A 23,906-nucleotide genomic window follows, 5' to 3' on the forward strand; every position below is an offset into this window, starting at 1 on the left:
TATACCTACACACAATCGAGTTCATTATTTTAATTCAATTAAACTCGTGTGCTGCTAGTGATTGTTTAAAGTTCGACTTGTTCCCAATTAGTCTATTCAACCTCTACATCTTACCTGCGCCACCAGATATTTTTAAACAGCCTCTAAAATCCTTTAAGTAGTAGATCAGATAACTGCAGGAATTTTGATGGTTATTAAAAGAAATGAACAACAATAACATTTTACCTGGCCACCGAAAAAAAAAACATTTTTCTTGGGTATTAAGACGCTTTTTTTTAATACTGCTCAAAATTTCCTTGTCGGCCATGGCAAATAGTCGGGAACACATACACATATTTCCAGATGCACTTCAGCTTCTCCGCTGGAGATTTTTGTTTTTTTTTGTCCTGTGACTTTGCAGAAATCTTCGGCGATCCCATAAGACTTGAGACTGTTATATGCTGCTTTTGGAAATAGGAGCCCTAGCGCTCCAGGCAATAAATATGATACCACAAGATGGAATTATTTTTTTCCTTCACACCACAGCCGGAGGTACATATGTCCTAAAACAATACGTATTTGTATTTTGTAATTCAGTTTACTGATGCTGCTTAAAATTTAAAGGATCGCGAATATTAAACCATAAGAAATATATTTCTTATTCTATGATTAAACAAACAGATTAAAACTATGACTGACGGCGTCCCCGTCATCAATCGATCACTGATAATGATCAATCGATATATCGATAGTATTCTTATTAGCTATTGGCGGCTCTTCAAAACTTAAATTTAAATTGGAAATCAATAAAATTATTAATGGTGAACTAAACCAGAAAGTAAGTTAACTTCGGTTGGTGAAATTATACAATTTTGACAGGATTGTTTCTAAGATATAGACTTCCGTTCGAACTTGACATGCGTAGACATAGAAAGGGAAGCTTACGAAAGGTTAAAATCTCTAGCTTTTATATCCCAGTCCCTCAGAGCCCATCCAAGCGAAACGGTTGGGATTATTGATGGATGGTGTACTGGTGTTCCCACAGAGCCACCATCCACCCTCCATCAAAAGTCACCGTGGCTTAAGCTGAATTTTTTGAAGGGGGTCTTTAACTCTAACCTTTTTTAGAATAATTTTTTTATTTTGGTGCTATGGATTAGTGGTTAAATGGACATTTGAACTTTCTATTAATGGCTTATGTCTTCTCTAAATTCAAATTGCTGCCTGAGGAGCTATGGCCGCCATGTAATTCAAATTCATTCGTGTCAAGACTTTAGAGTTGCACCGAAAAAACATCGTCCAAATATTGGCTAGAAACGTTAATTCCACCGTCAAAGAATAACCAGAAAATTTTTGGCGGGAAAACCTTACGGACCATATTTCAAAGAGACTGTGGGACTGTGGGACTAGGCCATTAAATTAAGATTGCAAACGGAGTATAATTAAACGGGGAGGCAGACTCGGCTATATCATTTCGTCTAGTTATGCTGATCTATTATATATATACTTTATAAGGACGGATATGTCTCCATCACTCCAATACAAACTTCTGGCGAAATTTTTAATAACCTGTGGGTACAAAAATATGATGTTATTTAATTTTAAAGAAAGCAATCACAAAATTTTCCCCACAAAATATAACAGATCATTGTTTAAATTAAAACTGTCGGTTAAGTTTATTGCAATGATCATTGTCATGTAAAAGTTTGCTTGATGTGTACATATCTTCAACACTACAATATATTTCAGATTTAAATATTTTATGGGCATCTTACTCGGCGCCTATGTAAAGTACCAGAAGCAGGTTGAACTGGCTGACTGTTTGCTCTGTCTGTTTAGATATTGCAACACAAGACATGACACTGATTCTGTTGTTTCTTTACGCATTACATTTTTTTGTAATTTTAATATATTTTTGTAAAGGAAAATACATTATCTTACGGTTGGTTGGTTACAGAAATACAAAGACAGTGTGTAATTTACATACAATCGAGTTGTTTAAAAACTTTTGGTTAAACATATACAACGCATACAACAAAGAAAAATATTAAAAGATACAAAAATATGTGTACAATTAGGACATGAGAATGATGCATAGCTTCTAGGCAGCGGTTATCAAGGTTTAATGCCAACTGAATTATATTGCGTGGTATTTAAAGGGTGGACTAACTACTTTTTTAATTTTTGTAACTATTTTTAACAGAGCTGAGGGACGAGTCTATACTATGTATATGTATAACTAAAGCTCATCAATTGTGGTGGAGCCCTCTATTAAGTATATATATGCGGGTAGTATGACGGCTACAACTAGTGCTGTGTGAGAAGACTACACACAATAGATTGGTTGAAATTATATAGCAAAGAGCGCAGATGCAGTTAGAAACAAAAGCTCAAAGGAGGTCGCAACCCGATGCGATTTAACTCTAAAAACGAAACTAAAAATTACGTTGGTGTTGGGGTTTCAGTTGATGGTGACACTGATGACGATGGCTTTGACCTTTTAGCCCACGGTGATTGTGGTAGGGGCGTGTCAGCGTCTAGTCAGTTGTCAGTCTGCAAAGGCTTCGCCTCCTCCCACGAGAAGCCGGTGCGACCGAAGTGTCCATAGGTGCTGGTACGCTGGTATATTGGCTGACGCAGGTTCAAGTCCCTGTGGACGAGAAGGAGGACCATTAGTAAATTGGACTAAGCTGAAGTATTTAGCGCTTGCCACTTACTTGACAATCTTGCCGGGCCTAAGGTCAAAGTTGCGCCGGATGATATCCAAGAGTTCTTTTTGCGATTTGTGGGAAGTGCCGTAGTCGAACACAGTTATGGACAGCGGCTCCGCTAGACCTATGGCGTACGAGACTTGTACAAGGCAGCGCTTGCAGAGCCCGGCCTTTACCAGCGACTTGGCCACCCAGCGGGCTGCGTATGCTGCGGATCTGTCGACCTTTGTGAAGTCCTTGCCAGAGAACGCACCGCCACCGTGGGCGCCCCAGCCTCCGTAGGTGTCCACAATGATCTTGCGGCCCGTTAGTCCAGCATCACCCATTGGTCCACCAATGACAAAGAGACCGCAAGGATTGATGTGCACAATGGTGTTGGCATCAATGTATTTGGCGGGAATGACGACTTTCACAACTTTCTCCATTACTTCCGAGCGCAGGGTCTCAAGCGAAATCTTCTCCGAGTGCTGCATGGACACTACGATGGTGTGGACGCGCTTGGGCACTGCTGATCCTTGATTAAAGAGGTACTCGCAGGTAACTTGTGTCTTGGAATCGGGACGAGCCCACCAGAAGACGTCCGAGCGACGCAGCTCAGCAATCTTTTCGTTCAGTTTGTGGGCCAGCACTACGGTAAGGGGCATGCACTCCTCGGTCTCATCGGTGGCATACCCAAACATGATGCCCTGGAAAAAGTGCATTTATCGTTTAAGTAACGGTCTATGCTTTAAGTGTCCAAAAGCAACCAAAACCAAAAAGTGTCAGTAGCGTTAGTGAAATAAAATACATTTAGGTTAGGGAGGTTGGAGATGATTCAAGCTTATGAGGCTTAGATTGATAAGAATGTTGCTTTGAAGAAAACTCCATTACAACTAAGCACCCAAAATATGATTATTATATTTTTGTTTGTGATGTTCTTGCGATTGTGTGCTTTGGTTTTGCGCATTTGTTATTTGAACCAAAGGTCCAAACTAAATAAATAGAAGCCAAATCATATATCAGGCATTCGCCGATCAAACAAAAAATGGATTTTGCAGCTTCAAATAACAATCAAGACGAAACAGTGCTGCTTGGTTGGTGCTGACTGTATATAGTGGCAAATAGAAAACTAAAAATTAATTCAAAAATAATGTAAGTACAATCGTCATTCTTCTTCGATTAGTTACGAAAATATATAAGGAATATAATAAACACAAATTTTACAAGTGGCGGTAAAACCTTTTCCAAAGAGCTTACAAACGCCCAAGCACCATGAATATCTGACCCGTAACCAAGTGAAAATCTAAAGAAACACAAAGAAAGCGTAGCTCTTTGGAAAGGGCTTACGATCCCGGCCTGCCGAGACTGCCATTGCGATACTGCTACTTATTTCACACCTGATCTCCAGCACCGATCTCTTCTTCGGCGCGGTTGACATGCACTCCGGCAGCGATTTCGGGCGATTGTTGGTCCAATGCCAATAGCACGTTGCACGTTTTAAAATCGAAACCTTTTTGAGTTTTGAGCACCGATTGCAAATTGCACGTTATCGTTTTAAATTTTGTATTGGTTTGTATCGTTTTTTGTTACATATGAAACGAGAGAGAAAGATAAAAGGAGCGCAGCAATGTTGCACACACACAGGAAAATGTCTGTAAATAATGTTTATAATATGATTTATTTCACCCTGTTATTCTAGATTATAAATAAATGTTGTATATACTAAAAATTAGCTCTTGCTTAACCTTCATCAGGACTCCACTGCAATAAATAAATACTCTTTGGCAGATAATGAAATAAACAAATAGCTGATGTCTGATACGTCTTTTACACCTTAGTTTTGGAAACTTTGATTTTTTTTGATAATGGGAGACATGCCGCATGCAAGACTAGTTTTTCTCGGGTTTCTTAAAAAGTTAACTGGCTTTTTATAATTACATAAATCTCTCAATGGGTTTAGTATTTATGTGGTTAGAACACCCGCAGCGTAATCCAAAAGTGTGGTATGTAATGTATTGGTTCAACTGATTTCAAAGTAAGAACAATCGCTTTAAGTTCTTTCTTGATTCGTGTCTAGAAGAACAGAATGTTTTAACTGAACATCTAGTTTAAATGAAGAAGATGAAACTCTGGTAGGCCTGCAAGCGAGCCGAGTTAATGGAAAAGTATACGATTTAAGGGGAACACTTAACAAAATGAAAACGTAACGAACGAACGCACACACTTTCCGCATCACTTAGTGCTAGGCGGTAGTAGGAGAACGGATAAGCTTGCTGTACCTGGTCACCAGCGCCGACGTCGTCTTCTTCGCGGTTGATGTGTACGCCGTTGGCAATGTTGGGCGACTGTTGTTCGATGGCGACAAGGAGATTTAGGGTCTTCCAATCGAAACCTTTTTGATTTTGATTTAATATTGGGTTTACAAGTTTGTTCGTAATAAGACGTATTAAAAGTATCCTGAAACCCGCCCACAAGTTTTTGTTACTTCCTAGACCAATGGACACTTACCCTTGGAGGAGTCATCGTAGCCAATGTGCTGGACTGTCTCACGAACAACCTTCTGGTAATCCACCACGGCCTTTGATGTGATCTCTCCGCAGAGCAGGATCATGCCAGTTTTGGCCACGGTTTCTACATTAAAAATATGGAACGTTTTAAATTATTTCCGTGCAACTTGATACTTAGCAACGCAAGTTTATCCAATAATTACAAAATGCAAAATTCCCATCGCCATAGCAGCACACTTTGATTATTTATGCTAGCTATCGTCTATGGCGTCTTGCAAAAGCATTGCACACGCGCCGATCGCTGCGGCAATGTTTTCTTTACGGAGAAGTTTATTTTTTTGAAGGTCCGCTCGTTATGACAATTGTGTTATGCTCGGCGCCTTTTGTCGAGCTCAAAGAGGTCAGTAGCCTTGGCGTATGGGATTCCAGATTATGGGTAGACTAGGCAGATTTATAATTCCTTTATCACTTACCGCAAGCCACTTTTGCGTTGGGATCCTGCTTCAGATGGGCATCTAATATAGCGTCGCTGATTTGGTCGCACATTTTGTCTGTAAAAGAGAGAAGGTTAGTGCGAGGTACGAAAATGTGTAGCGCCAAGCATTGCGGCCGAAGCAGGGCAGCGTTTGTGCCAAATAAATACGCGCTCTCCCCAACACTTTTCGCTGCCTAGGCGAGACATCAAAAATTGCCGGGCCAGCGGTTTATTTTAATTTTTAGTCTGCGAAATTCAATGCCACATTATGTCTCTAACTCAAAACACGAGCCTTAAGCGTCGATGGCGTTGTCCAAACAAAAAATTATGGAACACGAAGCCGATTTGCGAATGGAATCCTTTGACTCAGATTAATTCGATACCAGTCGCATTTCCAGCGCCTTGTCCCGAAACTTGCCCCGTAACCGGAGCCCTTTGACTTTCGAGAACTTTCCGTGGAAACGCCACTATTACATTAGAACATTGCGTCAGCAATAGACTCATGAATTGGCAAAACACAAAGTGTTGACTTATAAAAATTGCGTTTTAATTTTGGTTGGGAATTAAGATTCTATATAGATACATTAATGTTTTCTGCTATTAAGATGGGACTAGGAACCCGTAATCCAACCATTCCGTCACTCACCCGTCACAGAAAGACAGGTGAATAATTGTCAAGCCTTCGGCGATTATTTTTTTTAGGCTTCCGGTGCCTGTCATCACGGTTTTCTAGGGCTGACTTGCCTAGCCGACTTAATTAGCAATATATGTAGAATATAGAATGGTAAAAGTAATCAATGTGTAGTATAAAAGGTCGCTCCCCTTATCAGCAGATGTTGTCAAATACATTCAAACGCTGGTTTTCCGCTGATATAAACAAACGCTGGCAGCGACAAAAAGCCCGAGCTCGAGCGAAACACGTGGTTGCCAATGCCAATTTTTCCCTAAAGATAAGCTTCGAAAGCTGAATCTTAGAGCGCCACAAAGTCAACGTGGGTTTGCTTTAGTTTGGCCCTTGTTTTGATCGCCTTGTGCGAAGTACAAGTGCATGAGCAATGCCGATGAGCGCCCACAAAAGCTGGCAGAGAGTGCTCCCAGTTGTCTCCATTCAGAAGCACATGGTGCGCATGACGCAGATTCTCTGAATGTGAGAGCCGCAAGCGATAAAGAACAAGTCTATAAATTGCGTCGGCCCCACAAACACAAGGTTTGGCCCGCCGTTGTGTGGGGTTCCGAGGGTGGCCAGCTGTTCTACAGTGGCCCAGGCTGCCGGCAGTGGCTCCTGCCGATGCAGCGGACCAGACAATCCAAAAGATGCGTACAAAAAGGACCTTCTCTTGGAGGGTACTCAGCGATCCGGGGGGATACCACTCCATCACATTGCTGAGTAAACGCACGTTTTTTGCCACCCCTCTTTCCCCTCAGGCGCTACAAAAGAGCGCAAATTGGGTAGCAATCAGCAAAGGTATGCGGCATAGCACTCCGTCGCCATTTTGTCAGAGCTCAGACAGTAGACGGTAAAGGTGTGGAAATGGGAATACAGGGGCAGGGGTCTAGGCTGACAACCAGCTGGACCTGGGTCCCTACAGTCACAGTTTGGTTAGGTTATGAGCATCTTTAGGTGACGCAGACGTACATTTGTGCCTGTATCTGTATACACAACGCACATGCTGGGGCACTGGCCAATATGATGCAATAGGCTGCGGAGCGGATGCAATGGTGCCCCATTCACTTACCTGGATGGCCCTCGCCCACAGATTCGGAAGTGAACAGGAATGTGGCTCCGTCTTCCATGTCGTAGGAGTTGCCGTTGCTGCCGTTGCAGCCATTGGCGCTGTGTCCGTTTGTCTTTTGCGGCATTTGGCTGGGTAGTTTCGTAGCTCGATGAGTTTGGTTCTGATTAGGAAGGGCTTCGAAACGAGTTACGGTCGGTTGGGTTGTGCTGTTGTTGTTGGAGCTGTGGGAACAGAGAGAGAACAGGCCCATTAGCTGGATGCTAGAAACAGCGCTTGACGAAATTGATTTTCCGAACTCTCGCAAAACACAGCTATGTATTTTCTAATTTTGTGGATCAGCGCCCGCCGCCTCGAGCCTTTGGGATTTTCCGGTTTCGGCTCGCTTCTCGAAATGTGTATTTTTTTATATAATCGCTTTTCTTTAAAGTAATTTTTGGCGGCGCGACATTTCGCGGGGTCAAAGACAAAACTAGTCGCCGGGCGAGAAAGCTGGTTTATATGTACGCTTGTTCGGCCGTCTATAAGCTATTAGTTCAACAAATTATACAAACTGATTCTGAATTCTACTGTTTTAGCGACGGCAACCAAATCAGCGGCGCAGCCAAAACACTTCCTATCTTGGCGACGGTTCTGTAGAAAAAGAGCGCACACTTTTTACGGCTTTCTGAATTTATACCTCCAAGTGCGAGAGAGCGGGCTTCTGTTCTCTTCGGATGGCAGTGTTCTCTTTGGATGGCGCTCTTCTTAATGGCCGCGAAACTTTCCTGGCGTACTCGGGACTCTTGGAAACCTTACTTCTTCAGCATCCACGTTTTTGCTTTTGCCCTGTCGTGCAAACAGCTGTTCGCTCGCCTTGGCGCTGCCACCCCGTTTGAAAATGAACTGCTTTGTAACCGGTTCCGATTCCGGAACTTTACTAATAGGGCTGTCGGAAAAATCATTTCAAAAAAATCCGTCGATATCTCGGCCCAAAAAATATCGCGATGAAAATATTTTTTTTAAGGAAATGTTGTTGCTTTGATATATTTTCGACATCTCTAGTTACTACTTACTTGGGTTTTGAACGAAGGATTCGACGAGGGCTCAAAGACTCGACTTGCACTTGTTTCCTGCTCAGCCAGAGTTCGACTGCCGATTTTTAGAGGCAAATGCTAATTTATAAACTTGGGTAGCCAGCATTCGGGTAGATGAATCGGCAGGAAATAATAGCTTATCAGTCGAAACTATATGCTACCATTCCACCACACACATGTACTCACATCTTGGAATCTGTCTAGAATTACTATCTCTGCTTTTTATGTACGGCAATTCGGTTTTAGGTATTCGGTGAAATTTACAACCTCTTTACAAAGCTCAATACGAAACGATTTGTTGAACGGATTACTGTATTTGTTGAAATCCTAGCTCCCCCACAACTTTGAGTGATTGACCTTTCGTGGGAGATCAGCCGACACTCTAGTCAAGGGATATTGAGCACCAACGTTGGGTTTTTGTACCACTCGCACAATCTGAAATCGAAAAAGTGCTCACGTCATGCCACAAAGACAAAGACACAAACAAGGTCTACCAAGATCAAGGCGCTCGGAAATCAGTTTTTTGCATGTAGATTTAAAAAATTCTAATACTGACTGAAAATAACCGAAAACAACAAGCCCCATTATCTTTCAAATTAGCTATGACCCCCCGGAGCGCCCAAAGAAGATCGCGTGTGCTGAAAAAACAGATGTGCATATACTTTATTCCTGAGAACAAATGTTATTTATTTTTTTAGCAATTTTATATAGGGAAATTATTTCTAAGCAAAAATTGTGTATACATATATGCAACTGTTAGTGCTAGTGACGAAATTGTCAAAAGGGTCAAGAACCTATAGTAAAAGCATTTGCTAAGTATTATGGTTATGATTGCTTTATAATTATACTAAAATCTTTCCAACGCTAGTTTTAGCCCTAAAAATCAATGTATCAGCCCATTGATTTTTATGGTTTTATGGTTTCCTTACTTACTTATATTTCCAATTGAAAAATATCTGCACAACAGCTATCAGCAAGTGACCCCCACACCGCGTGACTGGGCATAATCTGAAACAAAGATTCATTTTATAATTTGTGTAGTATTAAATCAATTAAACGCTATTACATGCACAATTTCAGTTTAAATTTATGGAAGAGCAAGCGCCAGTTGACCAGAATATTGTGGCAACCCTGTGACGATAAACATCAGATAGGCCGATAAACAGCTGTTTGCTAAGAAAAACAAATTGTAATTTTGTAAAGTTAAATGCGAACGTTATTAGCGACCACTTCACGATTTGTCGGTCAAAATGAGGTTTTGGCTACTTTGCGGCGCGGTTGTCGCCCTTCAAGTGGCGGCAGAGGACAACGGCGGCCAGGAGCTCGCCAAGAACATCAAAATCAGCAACTCCACCACGCCAGAAAGTACTAACTCCTCACACAACCCGTCGCCCGACATTTCGGCCAGTCCTCTAGCAAATGTGTCGCCCTCAACTGCTGCTTCTGTCAATGGAAGCACCACGACGAAAAAGGGCAACGCATCCTTGGTGGCTACGGAACCCCCACTCATAGACTCCCACGCTGTCGAGCAGGAGCACAATTCCTCGCTATCCCTGTTCTTTGTAATCTGCGTAATCATGCTTGGCATCCTGCTGATCCACTCAATGCTGCAGACCGGATTCCAGTATTTGCCGGAGAGCATTGTGGTGGTCTTTTTGGGCGCCTTTATCGGCCTGTCGCTGAACGTGATGTCTGGAGAGAATGGCAGCTGGAAGCGCGAGGAGGTCTTCTCGCCCATGGGCTTCTTTCTGGTCCTCCTGCCACCTATTATTTTCGAGTCCGGCTACAATCTGCATAAGGGAAACTTCTTTCAGAACATCGGATCCATCCTGGTGTTTGCCATATTTGGCACAACGATTTCCGCCCTGGTCATCGGGGCAGGGATTTACTTGCTGGGACTGGCAGAAGTGGCATTTCGGTAAGTTTACCTGCACTCCGAACTGGTTTTACATAACGCGTTTTTTTTAGACTCAGCTTTTCCGAGTCCTTTGCCTTTGGCTCGCTAATCTCGGCTGTTGATCCTGTCGCAACTGTCGCCATCTTTCATGCCTTGGACGTGGACCCAATACTGAACATGTTGGTGTTTGGGGAGAGCATCCTGAACGACGCCATATCGATTGTGCTGACCGCATCCATCACCCAATCGGCCAACGCCAATGCCGAGGCCAGCACTGGGGAGGCAATGTTCAGTGCGCTGAGGACCTTCTGCGCCATGTTCTTTGCGTCGGCCGGCATTGGAGTCATCTTCGCCTTGATATCGGCTCTGCTGCTCAAGCACATCGATTTGCGGAAACATCCCTCCCTGGAGTTTGCCATGATGCTTATGTTTACCTACGCCCCCTACGTCTTGGCCGAGGGAATCCATTTAAGCGGTATATGAGTGGATTTTAGGTGTGGACCGCAAGCGCTAACATTGCTTATTTTCGAACAGGTATCATGGCCATACTGTTTTGTGGAATCGTCATGTCTCACTACACGCATTTTAACCTATCGACGGTAAAAATCTGAATCTAATATTTCAGCCCTACAAATATTGAAATCTTTCCTTATCACAGGTAACTCAAATTACCATGCAGCAAACGATGAGGACTCTGGCTTTCATAGCAGAGACCTGCGTTTTTGCCTATCTGGGTTTGGCTATCTTCTCCTTTAAACACCAAGTAGAACTTTCTTTTGTTATTTGGGCAATTATATTATGTCTTATTGGCCGGGCTTGCAACATTTTTCCTCTCGCCTTTTTGGTCAACAAGTTCCGCGAGCATAAGATCAACAACAAGATGCAGTTCATTATGTGGTTCTCGGGCCTTCGTGGCGCCATTTCCTACGCGCTATCTCTGCACTTAAACCTCGATAGTCAGGAAAAGCGCCACGTAATCATAACGACTACGTAAGCGCGTTTCGGTTCCCAAAAATACCCATTCATTCAAAATTTAAAATTTTCAGATTGATAATTGTGCTATTTACCACGCTAGTATTGGGCGGCTCGACGATGCCGCTGCTTAAGTATCTTAAGCCCGGTAAGAAACGCCGCACACGAGGCTCTGTGCGGAACACCACTGAGGAGGGAGGGCGTCGAAGTGGCAGCGGTCGAAAGAGGTCCAAGTCCATTTCCCTCTCGAAGACCCGCGAATGGGGCCAGGCCATTGACTCGGAACACCTGTCCGAGCTCACCGAGGAGGAGGACGTCACCTTTACACAGGCTCGCGATCGCTTTGGGCGCTTGGATCGCAAATACTTTATTCCGTTCTTTACGCGACGCTTCAACAGTCAGGAACTGCATGAATGCAAGTCGCAGATGGCCGACCTGACTAACAAGTGGTACCAAGCCATTCGCGTAAGTCCATTGGACTCGGATGAATCGGACGAAGAAATTGGGTTGGCGGCCAGCACAAGTCAGAGCCATCTAACGCGATCGTAGGAATTCGAGGGCTGTTCGAGGAACATTGGCTGTGTTAAGACACCTTGGTGGCCAAATGGAACGATCGTATTTATTAATTTAGTTCAAATTTAGGATTTTTTATTTATATAACGCGGTGGTGGTAATTGTTAACTTATGTATATTTGGCTTGTTCCAAAATGCTTATTTTGTTAGATCTATATGCAATGATTTATCCGTGTCATGGCAACTCCTTTATTTATTGCACAAGAAAGCTGGACTTAAAAATGGCCACAAAGCATACGTCAGTCACTTATATTAAAACAAATTATTGATACTTGAATGAATGTTATTACTGTAATTGTGATTTTGTAATTTTTGAAACCAAAATAAATATTTAATTGTGATACCAATGATAAGATGTGGTTTTGACCGGCTTGGTAAAATTACAATTTAAAAAAAAATAGCCAAATGATAAGCAAATAATTTTTTTTAATTCACTTTGGCATAATAATTTATAATTACATATAAATTGGTAATATTAGTGCCCATTAAACTAAAATGTACTACAAAAGATGTGCATGAATGTGCGTTACGGGAACTCCTACAGATCTTCGTGCGTGGACTCCTCTGCATCACTGCTGACTGCAACCAAAATAGAAAAATCGTTAGTATGCCTTAGCAACTGGTTTTTAATAAAGAATACTGCTGATCAAAGCCCTCGAGTATCTTATTCATAGAATAAACCTAACGACCCGGCTAAGATTGGCTTATAACGATTTCATAATCAGTTCTTCCAACTGTTTCGTGTCTATTTCTGGCTGGTGACCGCCTTCTGCCTCCGAGTTTATCCAGTACTCGGAAACAGCAATGTACACAGCTACCGCCGCACCAACAATGCAGCCCCAGGCAATGTGGGTGGAGCTCTGGAATATGACGCAGGTGGCTACGCACATGCCAAAGTAGGTGAGCATTCGCGTGAAGCTCACGTAGTTGCTGCGTTGATCCGCAGATAGGTCTTAGTGGGGCGGAGGCGCAAGACATGTGGTGGTAAATGCGTTGTTAAGGAGCAAAATTATACATTGGCTATTTTACTTACCGTTGCACTTGCCGTTCTTCAGCGCAAAGCCAACTGCACACTTCTTGCACATGTCCGGGCCATCGCCGTCGCAGCCATCGCATGAGCGGTCGCACTCAAGGCAGCTAAAGGATCCCTCGTTGTTCACACAGAACTGCTGCGGTCGGCAGGACTTCTGCTCCAGGCACTCGTTAACGTCCACGCATCCTGCTTCCGAGTCCATGATCCAGCCATCCTTGCACTTGCGGCAGCTCTTGGAACCACCTCCCGTGCAGCCACCCTCTCCACAGGCCGCGTGGCACTGCGTGCATAGCAGCTTCTTTTCATCCCGGAAGGACTCGTAGTGGATCAGGCCACATTCGTTGCAGTTTTCTCCCGCATAACCAGGATCACATTTGCACTTGCCGTTGCCCTTGCGTGTTCCAGCACCCTTGCATTTGCCTGCAAATGTGAGATCAAATGATTATCTGTTGAACTGATTGATTTCATTGGAGAAATAGCCAGGCGATAGTCCAAGTCTCTATCGACAAAGCTGACCAACATATTTTACTTAAAATATGCTGACAACTGCTGATACAAACTGCAAAAAAACAGTCCTTGCCACTGGTCTGAAGCTGATTGGAATTTCCCTTGATTATGAAAGCGTACCGTTTCCGCTGCAGTCGGTGCAGGGCTGGCAGTCGCCTAAGATTATTGATTATGCGGTGGAGTCGGAAGATAAGATACCGCCTCGTCCTTCGGTTTTATTTCGATGCCCTCTCATGGAGCTGGACTCCAACATCCCGCGCATATTCGAATTTCCAGTTATAAAAACTAAGGTTCAAATATTAGAAACAATAATACTCAATGGGTTTGATGGAAACTTTCTTCCCCAGAAAAAGACTAAAAAGGAGATTGCAATGCCATTGTCAGTTGATAATGAAGCTAACCAACTGCCAGTCAATGGCAAAGCGTCTACATCAAAAATCATAAAAGAAGTGAAGATAAAGACAAACCACAAATCCGCAACCCTTCACGTTGCAGCTGAAACAACTCTGCCAAAAGATACAACTCTTCCTGAAGATATAACTGAGGTCGACAACTGATGCTGAAGCAACTATTCCTGACGATTCGACTGTAGCTGAGGAATTTCATTCGGTTGATAAAAAGGATACAACTAAAACAGACGCAACTAACGCCGAATTAATGCTAAGGTGAAATCAGAGGACAATAGGTCTAAATATGTCCGAAAATTCGTAAATAATTGTATCACCTGTAAATTGCCAAAACCACACTCAGATGAGTCATTGAATATTTCAGTAAACAAACATCGGCAACTGAATCGCGTTACCACTTCTACGAGTTTGAACGTGTTTAACGCTATAAAACACGTAATAAACCTATATTTCAGTAAACAAACATGGCAACTAAATTACGTTATAAGACTTTTAACTTAACAAAATAGATTTGAAACTTCACCAGATTTGAAACTAAATTAGTTGCAAAACTTAGCAATTCATTGGCGGTGCAAACGCAAAGGGTTTGATACTTGGATAAGTTGTGAGAAAATGGTTTGAAAACTGAACGAAATCGATAAGTGTTATCGAACTCGATCATCGGCTATCGATTGCCGCGTCCATCTATCGATAGGGCTACAACAACAACACTCACTGTACGCAGCTGGCTACAACAACAACACTCACTGTACGCAATAAAACAAAAGTATTAAATCACTTACCGTTTCCGCTGCAGTCGCTGCAGAGCTGACAGTGCGGCCCAAAGGTGTTCGCAGGACAACAAACGGCCAGCTGGTCGACGCAGAGCCAGGACTGCAGGTCGGGGCTTTCTGTCTGCTTGTGGGTGAACCAATCCTCGAGCAGAGCTTCGTGCTCATTGGCCAGGTTGTGACAGTGGTCCTTGTTGACCACGCCAGTGTCCGAGCACAGTTTCTCCTGGATCTCCACAAGCCGCACCTCGCTATTCTTGTACGAACGCAGCTTTTCCTCCTCCCACGCTGTGTCCCCGCCCCCATGTCCTCGTTTTGTGCGCTCGAGTCCTTCTTTAAAGGAGCCAACCAGCTGACTGCAGGCCCTACAGGGCGGAGGAACTGGCTTTTCGGCTGAGAAGGACGCCGATGCTGCCACCAGGAACGCCAGCGTGGCGGGCCAACATTCCTTGAACAGCATTATCTTTCAATTTCTGTTTTTTTGCCTGACCGGCGAAGTGTTCTTCAGTTAACGTGTTCCTCAGTTTATCGATGAATCTGCCAACATCGATTGTGTGCTCACGCGCTCGCTGCTAATACCGATAGGCCGCGAAAAATAAAAACCGATAATATTAATGCAAATCATTAGGCGTATTCAGCAGATATATTAGTGGCGTTAAAAATTGGGCGAGAAGCTAAGCGAAAAAGAAAATGGAGAACACTCGCTCGCAGTTAAGGTAAGCTTACTGCGATCATTTCATTCCGGTCCATTCTTTGACACGGTTCTCTCAAAGTGAAATATGCTGATTGCTAAATATAACGCAATTAACTTTCGAATTATATGTTATTTTCATGTTTGTGTGACGGTAAGCGCGGTAGTGTTTCGTTCGTTTTCGGTTTTCTTTTTAAGTCAAAATATATACACACAACCATTATAATATTTTCGGGAGGAAACATGCACAAACACTTTTTTTGATGGCTATTTTACTGTTATTGTGGTAAATATAGTGTGAAGCAAAGCGAATAGCGACAGAATTTACATATATACTTATGTATGTATGTACATATGAACCGCTGCTAAAATAAAACGAAGTTTGTTTAAAATTGGGCGAGAATCTAAGCGAAAAAGGAAATGGCGAACACTCGCTCGCAGTTAAGGTGAGCTTTCTGCGATCATTTCATTCCGGTCCATTCTTTGACACGGTTGTCTCAAAGTGAAATATGATGATTGCTAAAAATAATGCAATTAACTTTCGAATTATATGTTATTTTCATGTGTGTGTGACGGCAAGCGCGGTAGTGTTTCGTTTGTTTCGGTTTTCTTTTTAAATCACAATATATACACACAACCATTATAATATTTTCGGGACGAAACATGTACAAACACTATTTTTGATGGGTATTTTACTGTTACTGTGTTAGACATAATAGTGTGGAGCAAAACGAAAAGCGACAGAATTTACATATATTTAAATGTACATATGTACATATGTATGAACCGCTGCTAAAATGAAACGAAGACTGAAGCATTTTTATTAGTTCGCTGGCGAGGTCTTAGTTAGTTCTGGGATACTCATTGTGAAATTCCTGTGAATTTCATTTCTCGGCCTAATCTATTTGCAAACATCTGGTCATGGATTAAAATAATATAAACTTGAACATGAAACAAAAAAACAATACTAAAATAAAAAAAAATAAAAAAAAACAAAACAAAACAAGCAAAAATTAAATAATTAATTTGTTACGTATCAAACTTGATCACAGATTACTGATCCATCAGTGATCATGTTGTTCTGCTTAGTACACCCATTGGTTCGACAAACCTTTAAACTGTGAGGGTGGCGATAGAAAATTGGGCGAGAAGCCAGCGAATAAAAAAATTGAGAACTCTCGCTCGCAGCTTCGATCATTTTTTTTGTGAACTTCCTTTGACACGGTTCTTTCAAAGTGGTGTTTGTTTGCGTTGAAACGCATATTTAAATATTGAAATATATAGAGATTGCAGAATATATTGCTTAAAATTATACTAATATACATAAATCGTTTCCATACTTTAAAAAAAAAGTACTTCCAATTATTTGATTTTATTTTGTGTGCGTTTGTTTTCGGTTTTTTCCCAAATTGAAATATGTAAATTTTATGACGGTAATAGAAGCTAAACTGGGCTTAAATTTTCACCGTTTCCTTTCTTATATGATCTGTAATATTTTAACAAATTTGTCATGATATTCTTAATTATTTTCAGGCTTTGCCCCGTGTTCCGGGTTAGGCCCAAACAATTCGTCGGGACTGTATTCCTGTAAAGGATCACTTTCGAATTGGGCCATGAAGTCGTCTAAGCGCTCCAGAGATATAATTGCTTCCCGGGGCTCTTCGTTTTCTAAGTAATTGTATTTTTCGACGTTGGAACCCAACTGTGCATGGTCGGCAACCTGCCGGCCAGAGCACTGATCAGCCCTGCTTCCGTACAACTCGCGGAGCGTTGTGCGGGTGAGATTGAACTCCCGCATTCCAAAACTCATTTTCTGGGCATCCTCAGCGGTTTCGCGTCTAGTCGCTTTACGTTCATCATGCGCCAATTGCTCGGCCTGCGTTCGCTGTGCCATCCCACTTGCCGCCGAGCTGTGGCGGGAGGACCAAGAGCTGGTCGCCGACTTCCGAGAGCGCTTGATTATTTGACGACATTTGTTTGTAATGCCGCCCACGATTTCGGACACTAAAGCAGTGGCGCCCAGGAAGTAACCAAGCGCCAAGAGCAGGAACATGCCTTCTGTGTCCGCCGTGGTTAGTTGGCGCTCCTCCTGGATTATTTCTCGCAGTGAATTCGAAGAACTGGCCTGCAAAAGGCGACCTGATGACGAACGTTGCATAACCCAGCTAACCTCGTTATTGATTTTAGCAATAAGACCGCTTTGCTGGGACAGCAGGATCATCGAGTCGATCTTGCGCTTATACACGGACTCTTGGGGAAAGAGAAAGCCTATTTGAAAAAGGGCAAAACACTCTTCACTCAAATGAAGCGCTGATCGTCGCGAAATATTTCTGGAAGAGATCGAAATATTTGTCGGTGGGCGATTGGCGCAAATTAAAGAATAACCCATACTCATCTGAAAAATTTGACTGCACCAGGTACTCAAGCTGAGCCTTAGAACCCAAAAAGGCGTAGTTCCAAAAGAAGCTTTGTGTAACGTTGCCGATGCCCTCTTCTAGTGTTCCGACAAACTCCATTTTCTTGTATAGCCTAGACGTCGGAATGTGGGTCGAGTTCTGGAACCAGGTCTCCCAGCCACCATTGTCTTTGCGTAAGTATCCCACATTTAAGTGAAGAAATAGTTATAGTTTGGCAATTTCTTACTCAGTGTTCCTACGCGAAAGAACAAGCCCAGCAAGTCCAGTACAGAGTCCACGGTGTCGGGAAACGCTGGCAACGTTACGAATGCAATAATCGAACCTGTGTAGCATGATGTAATAATAATTGTAAAGAGCCAATAAGCTCCAATCAGAAGGCGCGTGGAAATTTTTTGCGTGTTGCTCCACGAATATTTTCCGGTGAAGGTAAAAGCGTTTGTGAACATGCCAAACACATACCAAAACATGTTCTCTACCTCTCCCCAGTTACCCATCAAATGGCTAAGTGTCAAACGGTCAGTGAAAACGATCGGAAATATCCCTCCCAGATACACGCAAATCAGAGCCACCCAGACGGGCCACTGGAATGGACCCATAATAGCTCTGTACTTGGGCAGTGCCTTCGAGGCCAGTGTAATAAAGGCGGCACAATCTCGAGAGTGTCCCACCGACATGTCCGATTTCCGCAGTCGCTCTTCTGTGATGTAAATACCGGACATCCCTATGTCTACTGTCCTCTCCACAATCTGTTTTTGGATGGTATCGACAACTCCGCGCGTAAGGGCCTGCGTTGATGTGATGTCAGTGATGTCCACCGAAAAGTTCAATCGCTTCGATATCATTTCCAGCAGTCGGAATTCTATTCCGTCCCAGCGCAACTGGCCCATTCCAGAGGAATCCAAAGTCCGAATGCGGAAGATAAATGGCGGCTGATTGGCTGCCGAAATTTGAAACCTGTGGCCCGCAAAACCAAATTGAAACTTTGGTGGAAAAAGATTGATATGCGGTCGCGACAGAGCGCCCTTTATCCAGCTGGTGAGCACTAAGGGAGTATTCGAGCCAAGGCCATCTGCGTAAAGCTTGTGGGTGTAGAGAACGTATGGGCGCTCCTGTTAAGAAGGTAAGTCCAATATCATAGATATGTGTTCAATATTCATTTAACATACGCGCATTGGGTCAGCCATTAGTGACTCTCCGATAACGAGTAAATTTACTATGTTTGAGGATAGTTCCGATGATAAAAAATCTCGGAGTCTCCATTGTGTGGATCTTGAGACAAGCACCACACGACTTTCCGTTTGAGGACCGAGAATCTTTCGCGTCATCAGAGGGTCCGAAAGGAACAGAATGTAACTTTTGCAATTGCTATCAATATGGCTTGTAAAACGGGGATTTTTAGCTTCATAGTCACCATTAATTTCGCCATGGTAAAAAGTAATAGGTATAGTCTAGAAAGAAAATTGGAATTAAGTAATTTTTCTTCTTTATGCCTGAGAATTTTTATTTTCAACTGAAATTAATATTAAAACAACGTTAAGTTCCGAATTTAATATCCTAATATCTTTTTTACCTGTTATGTACAGGGTACAAAAAAGTCCCCTTGCAAGATGATTTTAATTTCACATGTTAGTAAAATAATATATAGATTTTCATCTACTGAACTTACCTTAAACAAATTTTCAAGAATCAGTCCATCGGATTTTTCCACAAAACTGTCATAATATATGACCGGCGGGCATTTATTTAGGTACTCTAATGCAATTTTGTTAACCAGTCCCACCAAAGAGTAAGTCTGATCAAAGTTGTAAGAGTTTATGTGAAACTTATTGGCCAATTGCTCTCCTCGTGGCTTTGGATTGCCATGGAATGTGGGGTCAACACGTCGTTTTTGGCGTAATTGATTTGCATTTTTACCGACGCAACTTCCCTGTCCATAGATTTCTTCGTTCAAATGATAACGATTGATGAGCCGTCTGCTAACACACTTTTCTGGATAACCATATTCGTAACCCGCTTCAATAGCAAGCCAGTGGGTAGTCAAAAGGTACAGTACAATGCAAGCATCCCACATGTCAAGTACAAGTGCTAAACTCGTTGTGATTCCAGTTGTGCACATATGCCTCTTTTTATACCTTTATACAACTCGCCAGCTTGCACGCAAGGGTTCATCACCTCATCAAATTACATAGTGTTTAATATTGTTGTAAACGCGAGTTTACTAATTGTAACACCTGCGGGCAATGTTTTATATAGGGCATCAGATAAGGGTTTTGGTATACCAACATTTGGACACTTTGAGTAAAATAAGCGATTACAAATTAAATATTACATTTTATTACAAACATACGTAAATCCATACATAGGTGTTGCTTTTTTTATAAACATTAGCACAAAATACTTAATTCACTCGTTTTTTCAAAAATTTTCTTATATTGCGACATGCTGTGAATAGTTTATGCCCTTAAAATATTTGCAACTTGACTTATTCAATTATTATTTCTAATTATTGCATGTTGAATCCCCTTAATACTTTTGAATATATCTTATATATATATATTTTTCTACACCGCAAAGGCTTGCACGTTATTTCAATGAATTGTATTGAAAGATTTTATTTTTCTTAAGAACGGCTAAGTATTGGCAATCGTTTCTATCTGTTTCTTTCTTTTCACCGCTTTATTTTCTCTTACTCCGGGGTGCATCAAAATCTCTTCCTTCTAAATTCCATCCGAATCGGTGAGGAGATTCGGTTGGAATTTGGTTAATAGAAATTTTTGTATTAAATCTGATTGACTGCCATTGATTGGGTACCAATAAGATAAGACTATGAAACTAAAGGTTACATTTAAAACGATTTAAAATAAGGTATGCGTTTCCTTTTTTAAAAATCTTAAATATATTTATGAGCATTAAAAACGAAAATTAAATGTCTTTGACGACACATTAAATAAAACTCATATTCATTTCGGGTCTTGAGGAAAAGAGGAGACATATTTCAAAAAGGCTTGTGGAAATCTAATATTAGATAAATTCAGTTGTAACTCTGTATCACAAGTTAACGAAAAAATATATTAGCTAATCACTAAATGCGTTCCTCGTTTGAAACCTTGGAGTTGGTGCATCCAAATCCCATTGACTATACTATTATGTCATCGAAGGACTTGGTGCACCAAACACGCAATTTTTAGTACTTTTTAGTCTACGGTCTTATACCTAATTGATTTTCGTTTACAAGGGTTCTGCTAGGATTGCGAGTGCAACTCTAAGAATATTCGTATACGTGAAAATCTATAGGAATATACAGATAGGTATTGAGTATGTTAAAGGGAATAAATAATTTTTAGTCATATTCTCCAAAAAATTAACTATAAAATCTTTCCTTTAAAAAATTATCTAAAAATATTAGGTTATTTAAAAAAAAAACATTTTAACGAGTGAATTCCGTATTTCGAGCTTGAATTAATAGTGGCTTTAACATTTTGACATCTTAGATTGCTGATTGTCTACTGCTAGCCTAAGATTTCCATGCGCAAAAGGTCCGTGCGAGACTTCCAATGCTGTGTCTTACGCCGCCGGTTCTTCAACTTCATTGTCGATGCGTGAAGATCTAATTCCGGATTTTCCAGTCCATGGATAGATGTCAGGGCAGGGCTGACACGTTTTCATGTAGCGCACGCCAGACTTGTGCCACAGATTACAAACCTTTGGGTTGTTACATCGTTTGGGGCGATCCTAGTTTGTGGTCGATATAAATTTTGTTTTCTGAATTAGCTTGTTTATCTTCGAATCAACTACGGCGTATCTTTACCGAATAATCGCATTGGAACGGTTGGAATGAGTTAATGCGAGACGTCGGTGTTGGATCTCGCACCCATTGCAGGGCCTGCCAGTTTGTTATGATCCATACATCCTGCATGGCATTAATGGCGTCGAGGAACTTGATGAAGCCCTCTTTGTGGTGGGGCTGTGTAAACCAGGCAGCGTGATAAAACAGGCCGAAAGGTGCTCTTTAAATATATTAAAAGATAGTATTCAGTTTAAGGGGAAATAAGAAAGCTTATTAAGTATAAAATATGAAATAATAAATAAAAGAACAACTAGAATACGCTGAGTTAGGAACCAAATGTACCTGTTCGTGGTGTAATGGCGTTCAAAATTCTTCATAATCATCTTTGTTACACCATCCGCATCGCTAGGGTTCGAGCAGGCGTCACCCATTGAGCAGCGACCTCCATTTAAGTCCTGCCACATGACCATTGGGACTTGCCATACACCCGGGTAGGAGCGGGTTGGACAGGGCGGAATCATGCAGTCGTGGAATATCTTGTAGTCCAGGGTGTAGGGCCAGGAGGGCGGTCGGTTCTCGTAGACGGGCATTGAGGAGTCATAGGTAAAGTTTGAGTCGTATAGCATTTTGTACATTTTGTTTCCGCCAACTGAGAGGAAAGGTGCGCGCATGCCTCGTACATCCGACAATTTGACTCCGCCGTAGGCAGAAAGAATCTCCCGCTGGCCGGCAATTTCACGTGTCCACTTCTTTTGCGAGAACTGCTCGCCAAAGCTATGGCTGTTGATAAATGCGTTTGTGATTATTGTATCCGGAAAGGTTTTATTTTTGTAAGTTTATTGGGTTGGCTTAAATAGCTTTAGATATGGGATGGGTGCGGTTAATATTACTAACTACAAAATTACTTTGATTAAGTGCTGTCTCTAATTGTTTTATTGCTGTGAGTGTCTGTGTCGGGATCCAGAATCGAGCTTCATCTACTTACGAAACTGTATGCGAGGCCATTTCATGTCCATCGGCGTAAAGATTCTGCACCTGGCTGTAGTCAGTCCATTCGTGGGAGACGTAAAATGTCGCTGTGATGGGACAGCCGTTGGGATTGACGCGACCTTTTTCGAAAAGGTCCGTGTACAACTGCTTGTTTAAGTCATTTACAGAATCATCAAATGTCAAGAGTACGATCTGAGGGATGCTTTCAACGGGTAGGTCGCCTAGCAATGCAGATGGAATGCGGGTGGAAAAATGTACAGAATGAGCAGAGCAGAGAGCTAAGAACGTGTAAAAGCTATCAAGGAACCTATGCTGAACTGTTATTGAAAGCGCTTCGAGAGGATATGAACATTGCTGATAGGAGTGGTGTCCAACGCAACTTACGAAACAGTGTGAGATGCCATTTCATGCCCTTGTGAGTACAGATCCTGTACCAGGCCATAGTCCGTCCACTCGTGCGATAGATAAAAAGTTCCGCGCCAGGGACAACCGTTAGGATTTATCCGCGACTTATTATTAAAAAGTTCTTCGTAAAGATCGATATTTATAATGTTGACGGCATCGTCAAACGTCATCAGCACAATTTGCGGGGTCTCCAAGGCGCTCAACCCGCCTACACATTTGTTGTTCAATTAATTATTTAGTTTAAGAGCACTTGGACATAGGTTCAGGAATTGCCTGCTTTGTTATTCTGATTTACCCAACCAGTCTATCACTTACCAGGTATTTCCTTGCCTCCGCAATAGCAGTCCGGCAACTGGCATACATCCTTCCGGCACTTGGCTGCCGTTTTGTCGGGCGTGGGCTGTGGGTATATGGGGTCCGGACGAGACGGAGGGTACCGGTATATATCCACAAACTCTTGCGCTTTTGACACAATGGTTCCCGATGGCTTGAGTGTCGGGCGTGTTCGTCTAAAAAAAAGATTTACTTTTACTGTGTCATCATTAATGAAAATATTATATTTGCTTACGGTGGGTGAGTTCCGCGGTTCGGCGTAGAAAGTACGTCTCGATCCTGATTGGCGTAAATCGCACTACCCCGGTTTCTATTGTGGTTTCTACAATTTGTTTGAGAAATTCGTTAAGGAAATAAAAGGATAAGAATATGTCGGGACAGTAAAGAGCTGCTAATTCTAGCTCATGCTCAATAAATAGCAATAGATACGAATGAATGCAAGATAAGTTAGTTGTTCTATACACATAAGTGCCCATTACGAATTAATACCGTTCACTTATCGAAATCCAAGTGTACCATCACCGACAGAACAAACAAATTTTTTATAATCCAATTTGTTGTAAATATATTATTGTGAGAACCAAAAAGTTGTAAAGCATACTTATGTGTCACGTGTTGGGGTCTGAAGGTATATATAGGCTGAGGAAAGACAAAGATGTTTAAT

At 42.0% G+C, this 23,906-nt stretch overlaps 5 protein-coding genes across 25 annotated transcripts in view; 1 reads left to right on the forward strand and 4 right to left on the reverse strand.

Annotated features, from left to right (window-relative positions):
- Positions 1 to 1,627: 1,627 nt before the first annotated feature.
- On the reverse strand, positions 1,628 to 8,531 carry LOC128253614 (S-adenosylmethionine synthase). Of its 4 annotated transcripts, XM_052982174.1 has the most exons (8): positions 8,440 to 8,492; positions 8,064 to 8,312; positions 7,388 to 7,608; positions 5,650 to 5,727; positions 5,178 to 5,300; positions 4,949 to 5,061; positions 2,697 to 3,376; positions 1,628 to 2,629 (listed from the first exon to the last, which is right to left on the reverse strand). In XM_052982174.1, the coding sequence occupies exons 3-8, from the start codon at positions 7,509 to 7,511 to the stop codon at positions 2,521 to 2,523; spliced, it is 1,227 nt and encodes a 408-aa protein (XP_052838134.1). In that variant the 5' UTR covers positions 7,512 to 7,608; positions 8,064 to 8,312; positions 8,440 to 8,492; the 3' UTR covers positions 1,628 to 2,520. The 4 variants fall into 4 exon arrangements, with proteins under 4 accessions (XP_052838134.1, XP_052838135.1, XP_052838132.1 ...); XM_052982175.1 differs by lacking the exon at positions 8,064 to 8,312 and having other exon boundaries at positions 8,440 to 8,531; XM_052982172.1 differs by lacking the exons at positions 4,949 to 5,061; positions 8,064 to 8,312 and adding an exon at positions 4,067 to 4,179 and having other exon boundaries at positions 8,440 to 8,515.
- Positions 8,532 to 9,462: 931 nt separating this feature from the next.
- On the forward strand, positions 9,463 to 12,255 carry LOC128253608 (sodium/hydrogen exchanger 8). Its single transcript, XM_052982162.1, has 5 exons — positions 9,463 to 10,378; positions 10,429 to 10,832; positions 10,892 to 10,956; positions 11,016 to 11,347; positions 11,404 to 12,255. The coding sequence occupies exons 1-5, from the start codon at positions 9,711 to 9,713 to the stop codon at positions 11,876 to 11,878; spliced, it is 1,944 nt and encodes a 647-aa protein (XP_052838122.1). The 5' UTR covers positions 9,463 to 9,710; the 3' UTR covers positions 11,879 to 12,255.
- A 53-nt stretch (positions 12,256 to 12,308) lies between these two features.
- On the reverse strand, positions 12,309 to 15,220 carry LOC128253616 (cysteine-rich with EGF-like domain protein 2). Of its 2 annotated transcripts, none has more exons than XM_052982178.1 (3): positions 14,632 to 15,220; positions 12,936 to 13,355; positions 12,309 to 12,481 (listed from the first exon to the last, which is right to left on the reverse strand). In XM_052982178.1, exons 1-3 carry the CDS (start codon positions 15,077 to 15,079, stop codon positions 12,441 to 12,443), a joined length of 909 nt encoding a protein of 302 aa, XP_052838138.1. In that variant the 5' UTR covers positions 15,080 to 15,220; the 3' UTR covers positions 12,309 to 12,440. The 2 variants fall into 2 exon arrangements, with proteins under 2 accessions (XP_052838138.1, XP_052838137.1); XM_052982177.1 differs by having other exon boundaries at positions 12,309 to 12,854.
- Positions 15,221 to 16,675: 1,455 nt separating this feature from the next.
- Positions 16,676 to 19,937, reverse strand: LOC128253605 (ionotropic receptor 21a). The gene is made up of 5 exons (XM_052982151.1): positions 19,394 to 19,937; positions 18,894 to 19,175; positions 17,954 to 18,836; positions 17,702 to 17,894; positions 16,676 to 17,640 (listed from the first exon to the last, which is right to left on the reverse strand). The coding sequence occupies exons 1-5, from the start codon at positions 19,841 to 19,843 to the stop codon at positions 16,830 to 16,832; spliced, it is 2,619 nt and encodes an 872-aa protein (XP_052838111.1). The 5' UTR covers positions 19,844 to 19,937; the 3' UTR covers positions 16,676 to 16,829.
- Positions 19,938 to 20,038: 101 nt separating this feature from the next.
- LOC128253599 (mucin-5AC) overlaps positions 20,039 to 23,906 on the reverse strand; it is a 35,224-nt gene continuing 31,356 nt past the window's right edge. For 9 of the 17 annotated variants that reach the window (XM_052982129.1, XM_052982128.1, XM_052982120.1 and 6 more), the window contains 6 exons: positions 23,478 to 23,564; positions 23,225 to 23,418; positions 22,889 to 23,117; positions 21,857 to 22,294; positions 21,536 to 21,734; positions 20,039 to 21,459 (listed from right to left, as the gene is read on the reverse strand). In XM_052982129.1, coding sequence (XP_052838089.1) covers positions 21,292 to 21,459; positions 21,536 to 21,734; positions 21,857 to 22,294; positions 22,889 to 23,117; positions 23,225 to 23,418; positions 23,478 to 23,564 — 1,315 coding nt within the window. In that variant the 3' untranslated portion in view covers positions 20,039 to 21,291. Of the gene's footprint in view, positions 21,460 to 21,535; positions 21,735 to 21,856; positions 22,295 to 22,499; positions 22,726 to 22,888; positions 23,118 to 23,224; positions 23,419 to 23,477; positions 23,565 to 23,906 lie in introns of those variants that run through there. The other 8 variants (XM_052982119.1, XM_052982125.1, XM_052982123.1 and 5 more) reach the window with 2 other exon arrangements.

Source organism: Drosophila gunungcola, assembly GCF_025200985.1.
Source record: "Drosophila gunungcola strain Sukarami chromosome 2L unlocalized genomic scaffold, Dgunungcola_SK_2 000110F, whole genome shotgun sequence".
NCBI classification, from domain to species: Eukaryota; Metazoa; Arthropoda; class Insecta; order Diptera; family Drosophilidae; genus Drosophila; species Drosophila gunungcola.

Bases quoted from the DNA above. Each gene is read 5' to 3' on its own strand.
- LOC128253614 (XM_052982175.1), bottom strand. From the start codon at position 7,511: ATGCCGCAAAAGACAAACGGACACAGCGCCAATGGCTGCAACGGCAGC. The intron at 5,728-7,387 runs GTAAGTGAATGG...TCTCTTTTACAG, and splicing joins TGTGGGCGAGGGCCATCCAG to ACAAAATGTGCGACCAAATC. The intron at 5,062-5,177 runs GTAAGTGTCCAT...AAAATCAAAAAG, and splicing joins CTACGATGACTCCTCCAAGG to GTTTCGATTGGAAGACCCTA.
- LOC128253608 (XM_052982162.1), top strand. From the start codon at position 9,711: ATGAGGTTTTGGCTACTTTGCGGCGCGGTTGTCGCCCTTCAAGTGGCG. The intron at 10,379-10,428 runs GTAAGTTTACCT...CGTTTTTTTTAG, and splicing joins CTGGCAGAAGTGGCATTTCG to ACTCAGCTTTTCCGAGTCCT. The intron at 10,957-11,015 runs GTAAAAATCTGA...TCCTTATCACAG, and splicing joins CGCATTTTAACCTATCGACG to GTAACTCAAATTACCATGCA.
- LOC128253605 (XM_052982151.1), bottom strand. From the start codon at position 19,843: ATGTGCACAACTGGAATCACAACGAGTTTAGCACTTGTACTTGACATG. The intron at 19,176-19,393 runs GTAAGTTCAGTA...TTTTCTTTCTAG, and splicing joins TTCTTGAAAATTTGTTTAAG to ACTATACCTATTACTTTTTA. The intron at 17,641-17,701 runs GTATGGGTTATT...GATCTCTTCCAG, and splicing joins CAGTCAAATTTTTCAGATGA to AAATATTTCGCGACGATCAG.
- LOC128253616 (XM_052982177.1), bottom strand. From the start codon at position 15,079: ATGCTGTTCAAGGAATGTTGGCCCGCCACGCTGGCGTTCCTGGTGGCA. The intron at 13,356-14,631 runs GTAAGTGATTTA...TCACATTTGCAG, and splicing joins CAGCGACTGCAGCGGAAACG to GCAAATGCAAGGGTGCTGGA. The intron at 12,855-12,935 runs GTAAGTAAAATA...CGCCCCACTAAG, and splicing joins GAAGAACGGCAAGTGCAACG to ACCTATCTGCGGATCAACGC.